General features: G+C 40.1%; 1 protein-coding gene across 2 annotated transcripts in view; it reads left to right on the top strand.

Moving 5' to 3' along the window:
* The first annotated feature begins 5,626 nt into the window (after positions 1-5,626).
* LOC135097097 (uncharacterized) overlaps positions 5,627-14,008 on the top strand; it is a 31,308-nt gene continuing 22,926 nt past the window's right edge. The window contains exons 1-2 of one of the 2 annotated variants that reach the window (XM_063998860.1): positions 5,627-6,030; positions 7,491-7,572. In XM_063998860.1, the coding sequence (XP_063854930.1) occupies positions 5,989-6,030; positions 7,491-7,572 (124 nt within the window). In that variant the 5' untranslated portion in view covers positions 5,627-5,988. The remainder of the gene's footprint in view (positions 6,031-7,490; positions 7,573-14,008) is intronic. The other variant, XM_063998859.1, reaches the window with a different exon arrangement.

Here is a 14,008-nt window from a genome sequence, read left to right as displayed (position 1 = left end):
AGAATACGATAGAAGGAGAGGGAAAGTGAGGCGAGGTATTGTGGTATGGTGGGTCTTCTCGTCTTAGATCTCAGAGGGGAGATGAGTGTTTTTGGTTTTTCTTTCTCCCCTCTTCACTCTGAGGAGGAAGGAGGGAAGGAAAGGAGATAGGGAAGCTGATGGGCGGAGTGAGACGAAACGGTGCTGTTGTCGTGGTGAGTGAAGTGTTTAGCGGTGTGGTGTTGAGTGTTGTGGCGGTGAAGGGAGCATGTAGTGTTTCTCTCTCTCTCTCTCTCTCTCTCTCTCTCTCTCTCTCTCTCTCTCTCTCTCTCTCTCTCTCTCTATTTATTGAATTCATAATTTAAATTCCTTTTCTTACGATATTTTGTCAGACTTTTAACTTTATATCTCATTCGCCGGAAAAGTAAACACACACACACACACACACACACACACACACACACACACACACACACACACACACTTCTAGATTTGACTTACCTTTAGGATTAATGTCAAGTATTTCCCCACCCCCAATGTACATTTTCAGTTTGTTGACTGCCTAAAGAATAAACCGTTTATTATTATTATTATTATTATTATTATTATTACACACACACTTTTAAACCAAATACCTCCTTTTATACGAGTATACACGAGGAAAATCATGCGAACACCAATATCTAAGTAAGTGCACGCTATTTTACAGCTACACTTAGCATCCCGCTTGGCAGATCTCGCCTCGCATCGCCCTAAGTGGGAGGAAAAAGTAAGATTAATAAGAAACAGGTGGTAGAGAGAAGCTTAGCGGAGGCTGAGAGAAAGAGAGCGTTGAAGGGGAAGATACCAGCAGGAGTGAGGGAAGCAATAAGGAGCGGGAAATAAGGATGAAATAAACAGAACACTTTGCACAGATTGATTAATAGGAAAGATGTGCAAGAAAGCAGTGAAAGAATGAACAGATAGATAGATAGATAGATAGATAGAAGAAAGATAAAATAACACAGAAGAAAGTGAAAATAACACGAATAGCAACACTGAAATGAGATAAAACACACAAAGCACCACTACACATTTGTAAGAAAGAGCAAACTGATGTAACGAAATGAGAACAGGTAAATTGAGGTGGTGGTGGTGGTGGTGGTGCTGGTGGAAGTGGCGATGCAGAGTTACAAGTATGAGGCAGAGAAGGGAAGGGGAAAAGGAAGGGGACTAGAAGGGGACTGGAAGGGGCTGGAAGGGGCTGGAAGGGAAAGGCCGGATCCATTACACCACGGAATGTTGCCAGGAAGGGGAAAAAAAAAACACCGCGCTTGGAACTTTTAATGGATGTAAGATAGTTGTGGGGAAAATATATATGAAGGGAAACCGTGAAGGGATAAAAAAAAAAAAAAAATATATATATATATATATATATATATATATATATATATATATAATATATATATATATATATATATATATATTATATATATATATATATATATATATATATATATATATAAAGGAAATATTAGAACTAGCATGGCGTCATTGGAGTGTAGAGTTTCTGAGAATGTAAAAAGGGAAATGAGAAGAAATTTTTACCTAATGTGTCGCTATGAGGGGAGGTGAAACTCTCTCTCTCTCGGTGCGGGAATGTTGTGAGGGGAATGTGAGGGCGAAGATACGGCCGCAAGAGGAGAGAGTAGAGGCTTAGTTGTCCCTTGAGGGGATGCCAGGTGTGTTTTGTGTATGTGTGTGTGTGTGTGTGTGTGTGTGTGTGTGTATGTGTGTGTGTTTACTTTATGAATGTGTATCTTAGTTGAGTAATTACTGATGCATATATTATTACTGCTCTCTCTCTCTCTCTCTCTCTCTCTCTCTCTCCTCTCTCTCTCTCTCTCTCTCTCTCTCTCTCTCTCTCTCTCTTCCTTTTCCTCCTTTCTTCCCTCCTTACTATCATTCTTCTCTCCCTCATTCCTCCTTCATCACTCACCATCTTTCATCTTCCCTTCCTTCCCTCTCTTCTTCCCGTACACACACACACACAGAGAGAGAGAGAGAGAGAGAGAGAGAGGAGAGAGAGAGAGAGAGAGAGAGGAGAGAGAGAGAGAGAGCTCTTTTACTCAATATAGGAAAATAAAACTATCCAACTGAATGTGTGTGTGTGTGTGTGTGTGTGTGACGCAGGGCAGATCTCTCTCTCTCTCTCTCTCTCTCTCTCTCTCTCTCTCTCTCTCTCTCTCTCTCTCTCTCTCTCTCTTAAAATTGCTTTGGTTTCACTTCCCAGAGTACGAGTATGTTTTCAGTGTGTGTGTGTGTGTGTGTGTGTGTTGTTTTGATATACTGTTTTATCGTGGGCTGGCAGGATAGGTACTAAGGGAGGGAGTGTGTGTGTGTGTGTGTGTGTGTGTGTGATGTTTGCTTCTAGTTAAAACTCCCCCAGCTCTCAACTATCTGGGTCAGTGACTTTGTGTACAACACTTGAAAACAAAACTCGCGCTCCGGCAATAGCTTACGAAGGCAAACTGAGGTGTATATTTATAATGTTGTTCCTCCGCTGGCGTCTGGTTCTGGGGTACGATTTTATTCCTTCAAAATGTGTTCTGGTAAGAGTTTATTCTTTATAAACGTGTTCCTGGTACAGTTTTCTGCCTTATAGGTTTGGCTGAAAAACAAGTGGTTTTAATTTGTTATACTTGTTGATATATATATATATATATATATATATATATATATATATATATATATATATATATATATATATATATATATATATATATATATATATTGCCTGGTATGGTTATAATGGTTTATTTATTTGTTAGTTCATTTAGAATTATCTACGATGTTGTTGGCCTGAATACTTAGAGAGAGAGAGAGAGAGAGAGAGAGAGAGAGAGAGAGAGAGAGAGAGAGAGAGAGAGAGAGAGAGAGAGAGAGAGAGAATAGTGATGGATTAATTCCAGTCTCAAAAAAAGAACTATAATTCATAGTTTTGAACCATTACTTAAAGATATGAAACGCATAAGGATTGAGTCACTTCATAATTTAAATTTAATCGTTCATTTGACTTTGTTCTATTGAAGCTTTTAGGCCCCTTATTATTAGCTCATCACATTATGTATTTAAATTTTTTTACATATTCGTCAATATAGTAGGAGGTGGATAGTTTTTTACTGATCCCATGGGTATATTGTTTTTAAATATTCAATGAAAGACGTTTGGAGAACGTCAAACTTTCTTTGCCACAGAGAGAATGAGAGGACGGGTAAGAGCTGTAGCTGCTTATTTTTTTATTTTATTTTTTTTTTATTTTTATTTTTCATGTTTTAATAAGCTTTGCTGTTGTCGTAGGTCGTAGTTATGGTAGATAAGACTTAAACTGATCGCCAGTCAGTTAGGGAGGATGAAAGAAAACTGATTATTGGCCAAAAAGAGATGTGGGAAGGAGCTGCTGCCGGTGATATAATTAATCTTTCTAAGTTTCAATGAGCTGTTGTCGTAGGTTACCACAATGATAGATAAGCGCTTGATAGTTTTGATAAGTATCCCTTGACAGGAAATATTTCAGGAACACTTGCTAATGTTATGAGAGGACAGAGTTGATCCACGCGGCCGTTTTCTCGTCATAACCAGAGATGATTAGTGTTATACGACTCTTATATACTTTGATTTTCGTGTGTCAGTGCGTCATGCTGGTCATCTTGTTAAGTAGCTTGGGTAAAGTTGAGTGAGGAATGAGTCTGCAGCGTAGGATTACTGAGACTGACGTGGCTTGGTTGAAGCGAAGTGTGGTGTCCTCCGTGGTGTGCACATGCCGTGGTATAGGTGCGGCGTGCTGTGGTCAGGTGTTCTTTGATGTGTGCTTGTCGTGGTGGTGTGTGGTGTAGTGGTGTACTGAGGTATAGTGGGGCCGAGATCTGGTGTAAGTGTGGTGTGGTGTGACTAAGGTGTTGTGGGTTTATGTGTAGTGTGGCGTGTGGTGTGGTGAGGCCTAGACTTGCTTCAGGTTTGGTGTGGCTGAGGTATTGTGGGGTGTGGTACGTGGTGGTGTGACAGGTTGTGTGGTGTGTGGAGTGGTGTGACTGTTGTGTGGTTCGTGGTGTGACAGGTGAATGCAGATGAACAGCACAGTGCATTGACACACTCCCTGTAGTACATAAAAATTTCACTAAACCTGTCATTATACTTCATGAGATTTATGAGTCCATCCTTTGAGTGGCATTGTGTCCACTTATGCACCATTGTATTGCATGGGTGGAGTTTGTTAGCCTGATTGATCACACAGCATGGGAGGATAGAGGTGGGAGGGTAAGGCAAGGGAGGGGAGTAGAGGGGACAAGAGGAAGCTAAGCTAGGATGTGATTAGGGCATCTTGTATATACATATTTCCTTGGTCCTGCATCTCCTCTTATTTTTGGGGGGCTGTTACTGACAATAACTACATTATTCACTTAGGTGATGGCAGGAAAAATTTGTTGTGACGTGCATGACAGGGTAGGTTTGATTTAAGTCAAATTATTTAAGTTTATTTAAATTATCGTAAAAAATAATTATTTAAATCAAAATTAAATATACTGTATCCAAAATTATTGAAATGTTACATTGGGTCAAATATCTAATGATTTAAATTATATACATATATATATATATATATATATATATATATATATATATATATATATATATATATATATATATATATATATATATATATATATATATATATATATATATATATATTTTTTTTTTTTTTTTTATTTATTTATTTTTTTTTTTTATTGTACTTTTATGTTTGATTGGAGTTCCACTTCTTTTTCTTTGTATTTATGTATAGTTACTTTAACCTAACAGATCTGATTAAGCTATGATTTTTATGTGAAAAACTCCTCTTGGGTAATGTATATTAAAGTACAGTTTCATTTAACACTGGCCAAGTTTGATACAAGAAAATGGCCTCATAAGACTGAAACAAATAGTTACTGGAACAACCCCTAAACCCCTAAAGGACGGGAACATTCCTCATGGACACCCCTCCAACCTGGGCTGGTTTTGACAATTCAGTGAAAATAGGTCATGTTCCATCAATTTCTCAACTCTGCTTTGACCAACTACTTAACATGTAATAGCATCACACTTATCAATTCTTCCTCTTCAATCTTCTGCCACCGTGAACTTTGGAAAATTTGAAATTTGAAATTATAGGTCAACTATAGAAGCCACCTGCCTCTACATTGCATCAACTATAGACACCATCCACCCTATAAGGGGTTAAACCAGTAAAGTGCCTGGAAGGCGATTGACGAGCGAAGCTGTCAGTAATGAAACAGTGGAAGCACCCTGCAGATTGTGCACTTGACTAATATTCAGATCACTCTAGCAAAAAACATTGCAAGAGTCGAATGGTTGTGCTATGTACTGTTGGATAGGAAATTTCATTTTGTGTTTATTGGTGTCCACTTTTGTTGAGACAAACAAAAGTTGATGAAAACCTGCAAAAACTGAAGTTTGGTTTACAAAATCCCAATTTTGACACACTTTCTACTTTTTACAAGTTACCCTTTGACTTCAGCCAATAGAAGAGATGAAAGCTATATCATATAAAATTGATAGAGTTGTGTTGTCATATGGTGCAAATTTTGTTACAATCGGCTATGTTGTTGAAGAGATATTAGTGTTTCAAGAGTGTTATAGTTGAGCTGGGCTGGATCAGGCAGCTCAAAATGAAACAACAATCTCCTTAGAAAACTTTGCTTTGCCTGTAATAAAAGAATTGATTTATATAAAAAATCTGATGTAAATCAAGTAAATAGATTTTTTATTTTATTTGTTTTATTCAACTCTTGTACAAATATGTTTTGTTACTTTTGTTATGTTAGTTTTAATTGCAATGTTGCTTTCAAGGGACAAGAATGTATAGCAAGAACTTGCAGAACTCGGACAGAAGTGAATTACTGGATCTGAACACCTGAGTAGGTAAAGAAGCACAGCTGCACAAGCAAAGAAGAAACACTACTACCATGAATGCCCAAGACTTGTATGACAATGTGCTGCAGGGAAGAGAGCGTAAGTCATTTCAGTTCAGTGATGAGAACTTCTCACCCAAGTCTAACCTGGCTGTGTCCCCACACTACACCACCCTCTCTGGCACTCCATGCCGATGACTCTCACTCTCCTCCAGTACTTGTGACACGCCTTGGTCCAGCCTCTTTGACTCAACTGAATTTTCAATCAGCTTATCGCCAGACAACCATGGTTCCAACTGTGGGCACATTTATCCCATAGAACGATCACATTCAGAAATGGGTGCCAGTACTGTGGAGACCAAACTCAGGAAACTGGATCCACTCAGGTCATCCTCTGATCCAGAGATGAATTGTTGCCACTCGGAAACTCATGTCTCTATAATGAAGGCTTTAAACAAAAGTTATAAACGTGAAGAGAATCTCACTGGTGACTTCTCCAAGGCTCTGTTGCTTCCTATCCTTGAGATTGGGAAACACCCAGACCTTCAGTCTATAAGTGTTCATACTCTAGCTGATGTTATTAAGGGCAAGTACAATGATAAACTTGCCTCCTGCAGAATTATTGACTGTAGGTACCCGTATGAATATGACGGAGGGCACATAAAGGGGGCAGAATTGCAGCACTTGCCAGAGTTAGTGACTCAGAACCCAAGAGCTAAGAAAGGTGTTTCACTTATGCCACTATAAGGCCTTCCTTGAGCTTATTTCATTATTTTCCCTATATCATTCTCTCCATCTTATGTTCTACAGTCCCTCCTTTCTAATGCATGAGACTTGCATTGCTCAAACTAAACTTTTTATTGAGCTTATTAGAAATTAGGTCATTTATTGTTTAATTGTGTTATTTTACTGAGGTTGTTTAATATTTTCATGTCATTCATCCATTAACAAACCTTTTTATTGGCTTTATTAGAGATTAGGTAATTTATTTTATTTAATTGTGTTATTTGACTGAGGTTGTTTAATATTTTCATGTCCTTCATTCCTTCCTGTCAAATTCATTAACCTTGCAATGTTCAGACAACACTTGTATAGTGTGAATACTTTGGTATTTTTTGTTTTGTTTTACTGAGATTGTTTAATATTTTTATATCATCCACAAATTCACAAAACTTGCAATACTTAAACAAAACCTCTAATCTGTGGATTGGAGATCAGGCATTCTGTTCTGTCTTACTGTGTTCTGTTTTACTTATATAATCTGTGGATTGGAGATCAGGCATTCTGTTCTGTCTTACTGTGTTGTTTTACTTATATAATCTGTGGATTGGAGATCAGGCATTCTGTTCTGTCTTACTGTGTTCTGTTTTACTTATTTAATCTGTGGATTGGAGATCAGGCATTCTGTTCTGTCTTACTGTGTTCTGTTTTACTTATTTGCATATGTCCTGTCAAATTTGTGAGACTCACAATACTCAAACAAAATTTGCAATGTATGGTTTAGGTATTTTATTCTTTTTCATTGTGTTCTGTTTCACTAAGATTATTTAATATTTTCAGCCCAAGAGTGACACCACCATTGATGAGAAACCCGAGGACAACCTCTGGCTACAACTGGGCTTTACTGTGGACTCTGAGACAGGTAAGCTTTGGGGATCATTAGCTTTAGTCATCAATACTTAATTAGCATTGGTGAAAACTAGTGTGCATTCTTTCATTTATTTTTAAGAGGTGGCCATTTCTGTGATAGTGGTGCCTTAAGCTGACTAATGTTCTTTTATGTAGAGAGACAAGAATATGATGTACTATCTAACAATTTAATATTGTTTTAGCTAAGTAAATGCTCAGTGACAATTGGCCAGTTATAAAGACCTGGCCATTTCTGCAACAGTAGCATCTCATGTTGACTGAAGTTTTACCATCTTAGAGAGAGAAAAAAAAAGGATGCATTCATTGTGTAGCTATTCATATATTAGCTGACACTGTGCCTCCATGATAAAGCGGGGTCGTGTACTTGACTACAAATCTGTGGGCCCTGATTTGAATCTGGGCTGGGGCAGTTGATGCATAGTTCACCCATTTGTCATCCTTTGGATTGGTTGGTAAAGACTACCTGGGGAAGCATGGGGAAGGTAAACTATGGAAATTTGAATATCCCTTACCTCTGTGTCCTTGGGTAAGGGATATAATCCATCTCAGTTTCAGTGGTGTACACGGAGATGAGGTCATGTGCAGCTATAACTTGTGCTCCCAATTTTACCTTGACCTCAAATGTACGCTCATGAATGCCTGTTTATGTCTGTGATGCACAGTTGCAGGGTCTTTTAATCAGAATGAGTATGGTATGGTCTCGTGGAATGTCAGTTCACCTATTAATGCTTAGATTTCTTCATAAATACCTCTTCTAGTGTCTCAGGCACATTGACAATCTGCTGAAGATATTGGTAATGCTCCATACTCTTGGATATCTTGGTGTTGAAGGTTTGGATCAAGGCATAAGCTAGCTAACTCTCTCTCTCTCTCTCTCTCTCTCTCTCTCTCTCTCTCTCTCTCTCTCTCTCTCTCTCTCTCTCTCTCTCCTCTCTCTCTCTCTCTCTCTCTCTCTCTCTCTCTCTCTCTCTCTCTCTCTCTTTTGCTTTCATTAATGATTCATGATTCAGAGTCCTGCAGAAAGAGTGAAGTCTGTGCTGCTTGGCAGATGCAGATGACAAGGTTGATCTTAACTTAGTATTTTGGAAAGGGAGGATTGGCTTGGTTTGATGCTGAAATTGGCTGCTCCTGGCTTGTTCCTTACTCCTGATAGAATGAGCCAATTTCAAGTCTGGTACTCCTTCCATCACTACATTAAGATCTACTTCCTCATTCTCTTCTTTGCTTTCTTATGGTGAACTGCTGGAGACATTTGATTCTCCTTTGTTGTAAGGAGAGCTGTAGCCTCTGTATGGGAGACATTAAAGAAAGTATCCACTTTCAGTGGCTTCATATCCATAGTCTGAGTGTAACATTCTGGAGTGATATGTGGTGAAAAGATCCTTCTCTTGATCTGATCCTTAATGCAGCATCTGTTTGTGCATTCATGACAGTTCTCCATTCATCACTAATAAACATGACCTCTTCTTTGTTTCACAGATATCCCTCTTACATATGATGCTCTTCACACCATCTGTCCATTTCATTTCTGGTTCTCTTCTCAGCCTTACACCTCACACATCCTCACCACTTAGCCCTGTTCTTCCTCTCAGCATGCCCAAACCATTAGTGATAGGAGGTATAAAGCCCCTCAGATTGTTTGGGACTGGAATTGCTTATGGTCCTGATGACCAAGGCACTGCACTTTATACCTCATGGTAGAAATATTTGTCCCACCTTCAGATATATTTTTCAAGTGTTTTTCTGATGCTCCAAAGGGAAGGCATGTTATTGTCATTACACTTTCTGCTCTACTCAGTCAGCCTATTCTCTTTCCACATCAGTTATCCTTCACACTTCATTGTTCACAACTGACTCATTATTCAATCCTTATGTGTTACTCCAGACATACTCTTCAGATATCTCATCTCAATGACATTCATTTTCCCTCTCTCCTTGGTTTCCGAGTTTCATGTTTCAGTTTCATTAAATATAGTCACCACTAATACCCCATCCTAAAAGTTTTCTTTGCATTTATTGGAGGTAAAATACATCCATATAAATACAGTTTTCAGTCTTCCCCACACCTTTCTTGCATCATTCATTCTAATTTTCATTCATGCACATATTCTTCCATCCACAGCAACTTACAAACCTAAGCTGTTTAAAACAGGCTACTTCATATGGTCTTAATCACCTATATCTTCCCACCTGGTTGGCATCCTCCTTGAAGATGGTAGCCAGGTCAAGACACATACAACATGCCTTGTCTTATTGTAGAAACAAAAATACTGGAGAGAAATTCCCTCTCCTTTCACTGCACCCCTCTCAGTTACCTTTTCTAAAAGAAGCAGTATTTTTTTTCAAGGTAGCTGTAAAGTGCACAGTGAGGCTGTATCTTCCTGCCACAGAAGGGAATCTTGACTATAACCAACAGAAATGAGCAGATGACATGATTGGGTTTAGCACAACAATGCACAATGAGGTTGCTGCTTTATGTGTCTTCCTACCACAGAAGGGAATCTTGACTATAACTAATGGAAATGAGCAGATGACATGATTGGGTTTAGCACAGCAGTGTACAATGAGGTTGCTGCTTCATTATGATGGCACACTTTGCCTTATGATTACTAGTTATCTCCATATATATTATATGAATGTGAAATAGCCAGAACTTCAGCCAGCTTGAAGTACAGTTCCCTCTACTTCCATGTTCATCACTTAGCATTGCCTGTGTGTGAATTGTCTGCTGTGAACCACTGCACCTGATTCGACTTACATCCAAGACACGTTCCACTCGTTATGAGTAAGAGGGAGGGTGATGGAGGGATTGATGAGATTTGTCTGAGGTACAAATGAAAGCAGGTGATTCACAACATTGGCAGTGCTAAGTGATGAACATGGAAGTGGAGGGGACTGTACTGATTTGAAAATTATATGAAATTTCATGCACAGTGTTATCTCATAAGGAAACAGTATTGTACTTCACTCTAGCAGCATTGCTTTGCCTCATATGCCCCACCACTAAGTCATCCTTGGTAACCTGCCAGGAGGAGGCAGTAGACACCTGCCGAAACGATAATTACTTCCAGTGAGGTCTAAAGCACTGTTCAGGGGGTGCTGTGAACTTATCATTAAACCCAGCTGTGACCTCACTGAACGTTTCCCTTTGTGTCTCACAACACAAGGGGGCAGTCACAGCCTGCCCTCTAAAGACAACTCTCTTCCTCCACACAAAACTACAAGCACCTAATAACACACACACCCTTCACTCAAAAATTTTAAAATCATGGCGACTCCTACACCAGCCTCGGAGTCCCCATCTGGGGAGGGGTCCATAAATGTCCCCAGGTCGGACTGCCTTTCTGTCGACGACCCCAAGTGTCTTGACACCCCCCTCAACTTTTTCTTCATTAACTTCTGCAACATTCGCGGTCTAAGATCTAATTTTCAATCTGTATAACACCACCTCTCCTCTTCTAAACCTCATCTTCTTTTCCTCACTGAAACTCAGGTGTCTGAGGCAACTGACAGTAGCCCCTTTTCTGTTCCCTCCTACTTTCTCTATCCTCATTTTCGATCCAAAGCTGGATGCTGCGTTTATGTGCGCAGTGACTTAACCTGCTCTCGTGCCCACGCTCTTGAATCTTCCGAGTTTTCCACCATCTGGCTACGACTACAGAGTCACTCTCATACTAAATTTATCTGTGCTGTATACCTCTCTCCTAACTCCTCTGACTATAAGAAATTCTTTGACTACTTAACTTCCAAAGTGGAGCACATTCTGACCCTCTTCCCTTTTGCAGAGATCTCCATTCTTGGAGACTTCAATGTTCACCACCAGCTTTGGCTTTCCTCTCCCTTCACTGACCATCCTGGTGAACTAGCCTACAACTTTGCTATCCTTCATGACCTAGAGCAATTGGTGCAACACACTACTCGTATTCCTGACCGTCTTGGAGATACGTCCAACATTCTTGACCTTTTCCTGACCTCTAATCCTTCTGCTTATGCTGTCACCCTTTCTTCTCCGTTGGGCTCCTCCGATCACAATCTCATATCTTTATCTTGTCCTATCACTCCAATCCCTCCTCAGGATCCCCCTAAGCGAAGGTGCCTCTGGCGTTTTGCCTCTGCTAGTTGGGAGGACCTGAGGAGGTATTTTGCTGATTTTCCTTGGAATGACTACTGCTTCCGTATCAGAGACCCGTCTTTGTGTGCTGAGCGCATAACAGAGGTGATAGTGTCTGGCATGGAGGCGTACATTCCTCACTCTTTTTCTCGTCCTAAACCTTCTAAACCTTGGTTTAACACAGCTTGTTCTCGTGCTATACATGGTAGAGAGGTGGCCCACAAAAGGTACTTAAGCCTTCCATCACCAGAATCTCATGCACTTTATATTTCTGCCCGGAACCATGCCAAGTCTGTTCTCCAACTAGCCAAAAACTCCTTCATTAACAGAAAATGTCAAAACCTTTCAAGATCTAACTCCCCTCGTGATTTCTGGCATCTAGCCAAAAATATCTCCAATAACTTTGCTTCTTCTTCTTTCCCTCCTCTACTTCAGCCAGATGGCACCACTGCTATCACATCTATTTCTAAAGCTGAACTCTTTGCTCAAACCTTTGCTAAAAACTCTACCTTGGACGATTCTGGGCTTGTTCCTCCCTCTCCTCCACCCTCTGACTACTTCATGCTACCTATTAAAATTCTTCGCAATGATGTTTTCCATGCCCTCGCTGGCCTAAACCCTCGGAAGGCTTATGGACCTGATGGGGTCCCTCCTATTGTTCACCGAAACTGTGCCTCCGTGCTTGCACCTTGCCTAGTCAAACTCTTTCAGCTCTGTCTGTCAACATCTACCTTTCCTTCTTGCTGGAAGTTTGCTTACATTCAACCTGTTCCTAAAAAGGGTGACCGCTCAAATCCCTCAAACTACCATCCTATTGCTTTAATTTCCTGCTTATCTAAAGTTTTTGAATCTATCCTCAACAGGAAGATTCTTAAACATCTATCACTTCACAACCTTCTATCTGATTGCCAGTATGGGTTCCGTCAAGGCCGCTCTACTGGTGATCTTCTAGCTTTCCTTACTGAGTCTTGGTCATCCTCTTTTAGAGATTTTGGTGAAACTTTTGCTGTTGCCTTGGACATATCAAAAGCCTTTGATAGAGTCTGGCACAAAGCTTTGATTTCCAAACTACCCTCTTACGGTTTCTATCCTTCTCTCTGTAACTTCATCTCAAGTTTTCTTTCTGACCGTTCTATTGCTGCTGTGGTAGATGGTCACTGTTCTTCTAAATCTATTAACAGTGGTGTTCCTCAGGGTTCTGTCCTGTCACCCACTCTCTTCTTATTATTCATTAATGATCTTCTAAACCAAACTTCTTGTCCTATCCACTCCTACGCTGATGATACCACCCTGCACTTTTCCACGTCTTTTCATAGACGTCCAACCTTTCAGGAGGTAAACATATCACGCAGGGAAGCCACAGAACGCCTGACTTCTGATCTTTCTAAAATTTCTGATTGGGGCAGAGCAAACTTGGTATTGTTCAATGCCTCAAAAACTCAATTCCTCCATCTATCAACTCGACACAACCTTCCAGACAACTATCCCCTCTTCTTCAATGACACTCAACTGTCCCCCTCTTCTACACTGAACATCCTCGGTCTGTCCTTTACTTATAATCTGAACTTGAAACTTCACATCTCATCTCTAGCTAAAACAGCTTCTATGAAGTTAGGTGTTCTGAGACGTCTCCGCCAGTTTTTCTCACCCCCTCAGCTGCTAACTCTGTACAAGGGCCTTATCCATCCATGTATGGAGTATGCTTCACATGTCTGGGGGGGTTCCACTCATACTGCTCTTCTAGACAGGGTGGAATCAAAAGCTTTTCGTCTCATCAACTCCTCTCTAACTGACTGTCTTCAGCCTCTCTCTCACCGCTGCAATGTTGCATATCTAGCTGTCTTCTACTGCTATTTTCATGCTTACTGCTCTTTTGATCTTGCTAACTGCATGCCTCCCCTCCTTCCGCGGCCTCGCTGCACAAGACTTTCTTCTTTCTCTCACCCCTATTCTGTCCACCTCTCTAACCCAAGAGTTAACCAGTATTCTCAGTCATTCATCCCTTTCTCTGGTAAACTCTGGGACTCCCTGCCTGCTTCTGTATTTCCACCTTCCTACGACTTGAATTCCTTCAAGAGGGAGGTTTCAAGACACTTATCCACCAATTTTTGACCACTGCTTTGACCCTTTTATGGGACTGGCATTTCAGTGGGCATTTTTTTATTAGATTTTTGTTGCCCTTGGCCAGTATCCTTCCTACATAAAAAAAAAAAAAAAATGTTAGTAAAAGAAGACAAAAAGTGCATATAAAACCGCTCTTTGTGATTGGGCGTAATTACAGAGGACATTACGTTTGAGGACATTACGTTGAGGAAAG

The sequence above is a fragment of the Scylla paramamosain genome, unplaced genomic scaffold, assembly GCF_035594125.1.
Source record: "Scylla paramamosain isolate STU-SP2022 unplaced genomic scaffold, ASM3559412v1 Contig12, whole genome shotgun sequence".
Lineage (NCBI taxonomy): Eukaryota > Metazoa > Arthropoda > Malacostraca > Decapoda > Portunidae > Scylla > Scylla paramamosain.
This window is presented reverse-complemented; position numbering and strand designations above follow the sequence as displayed.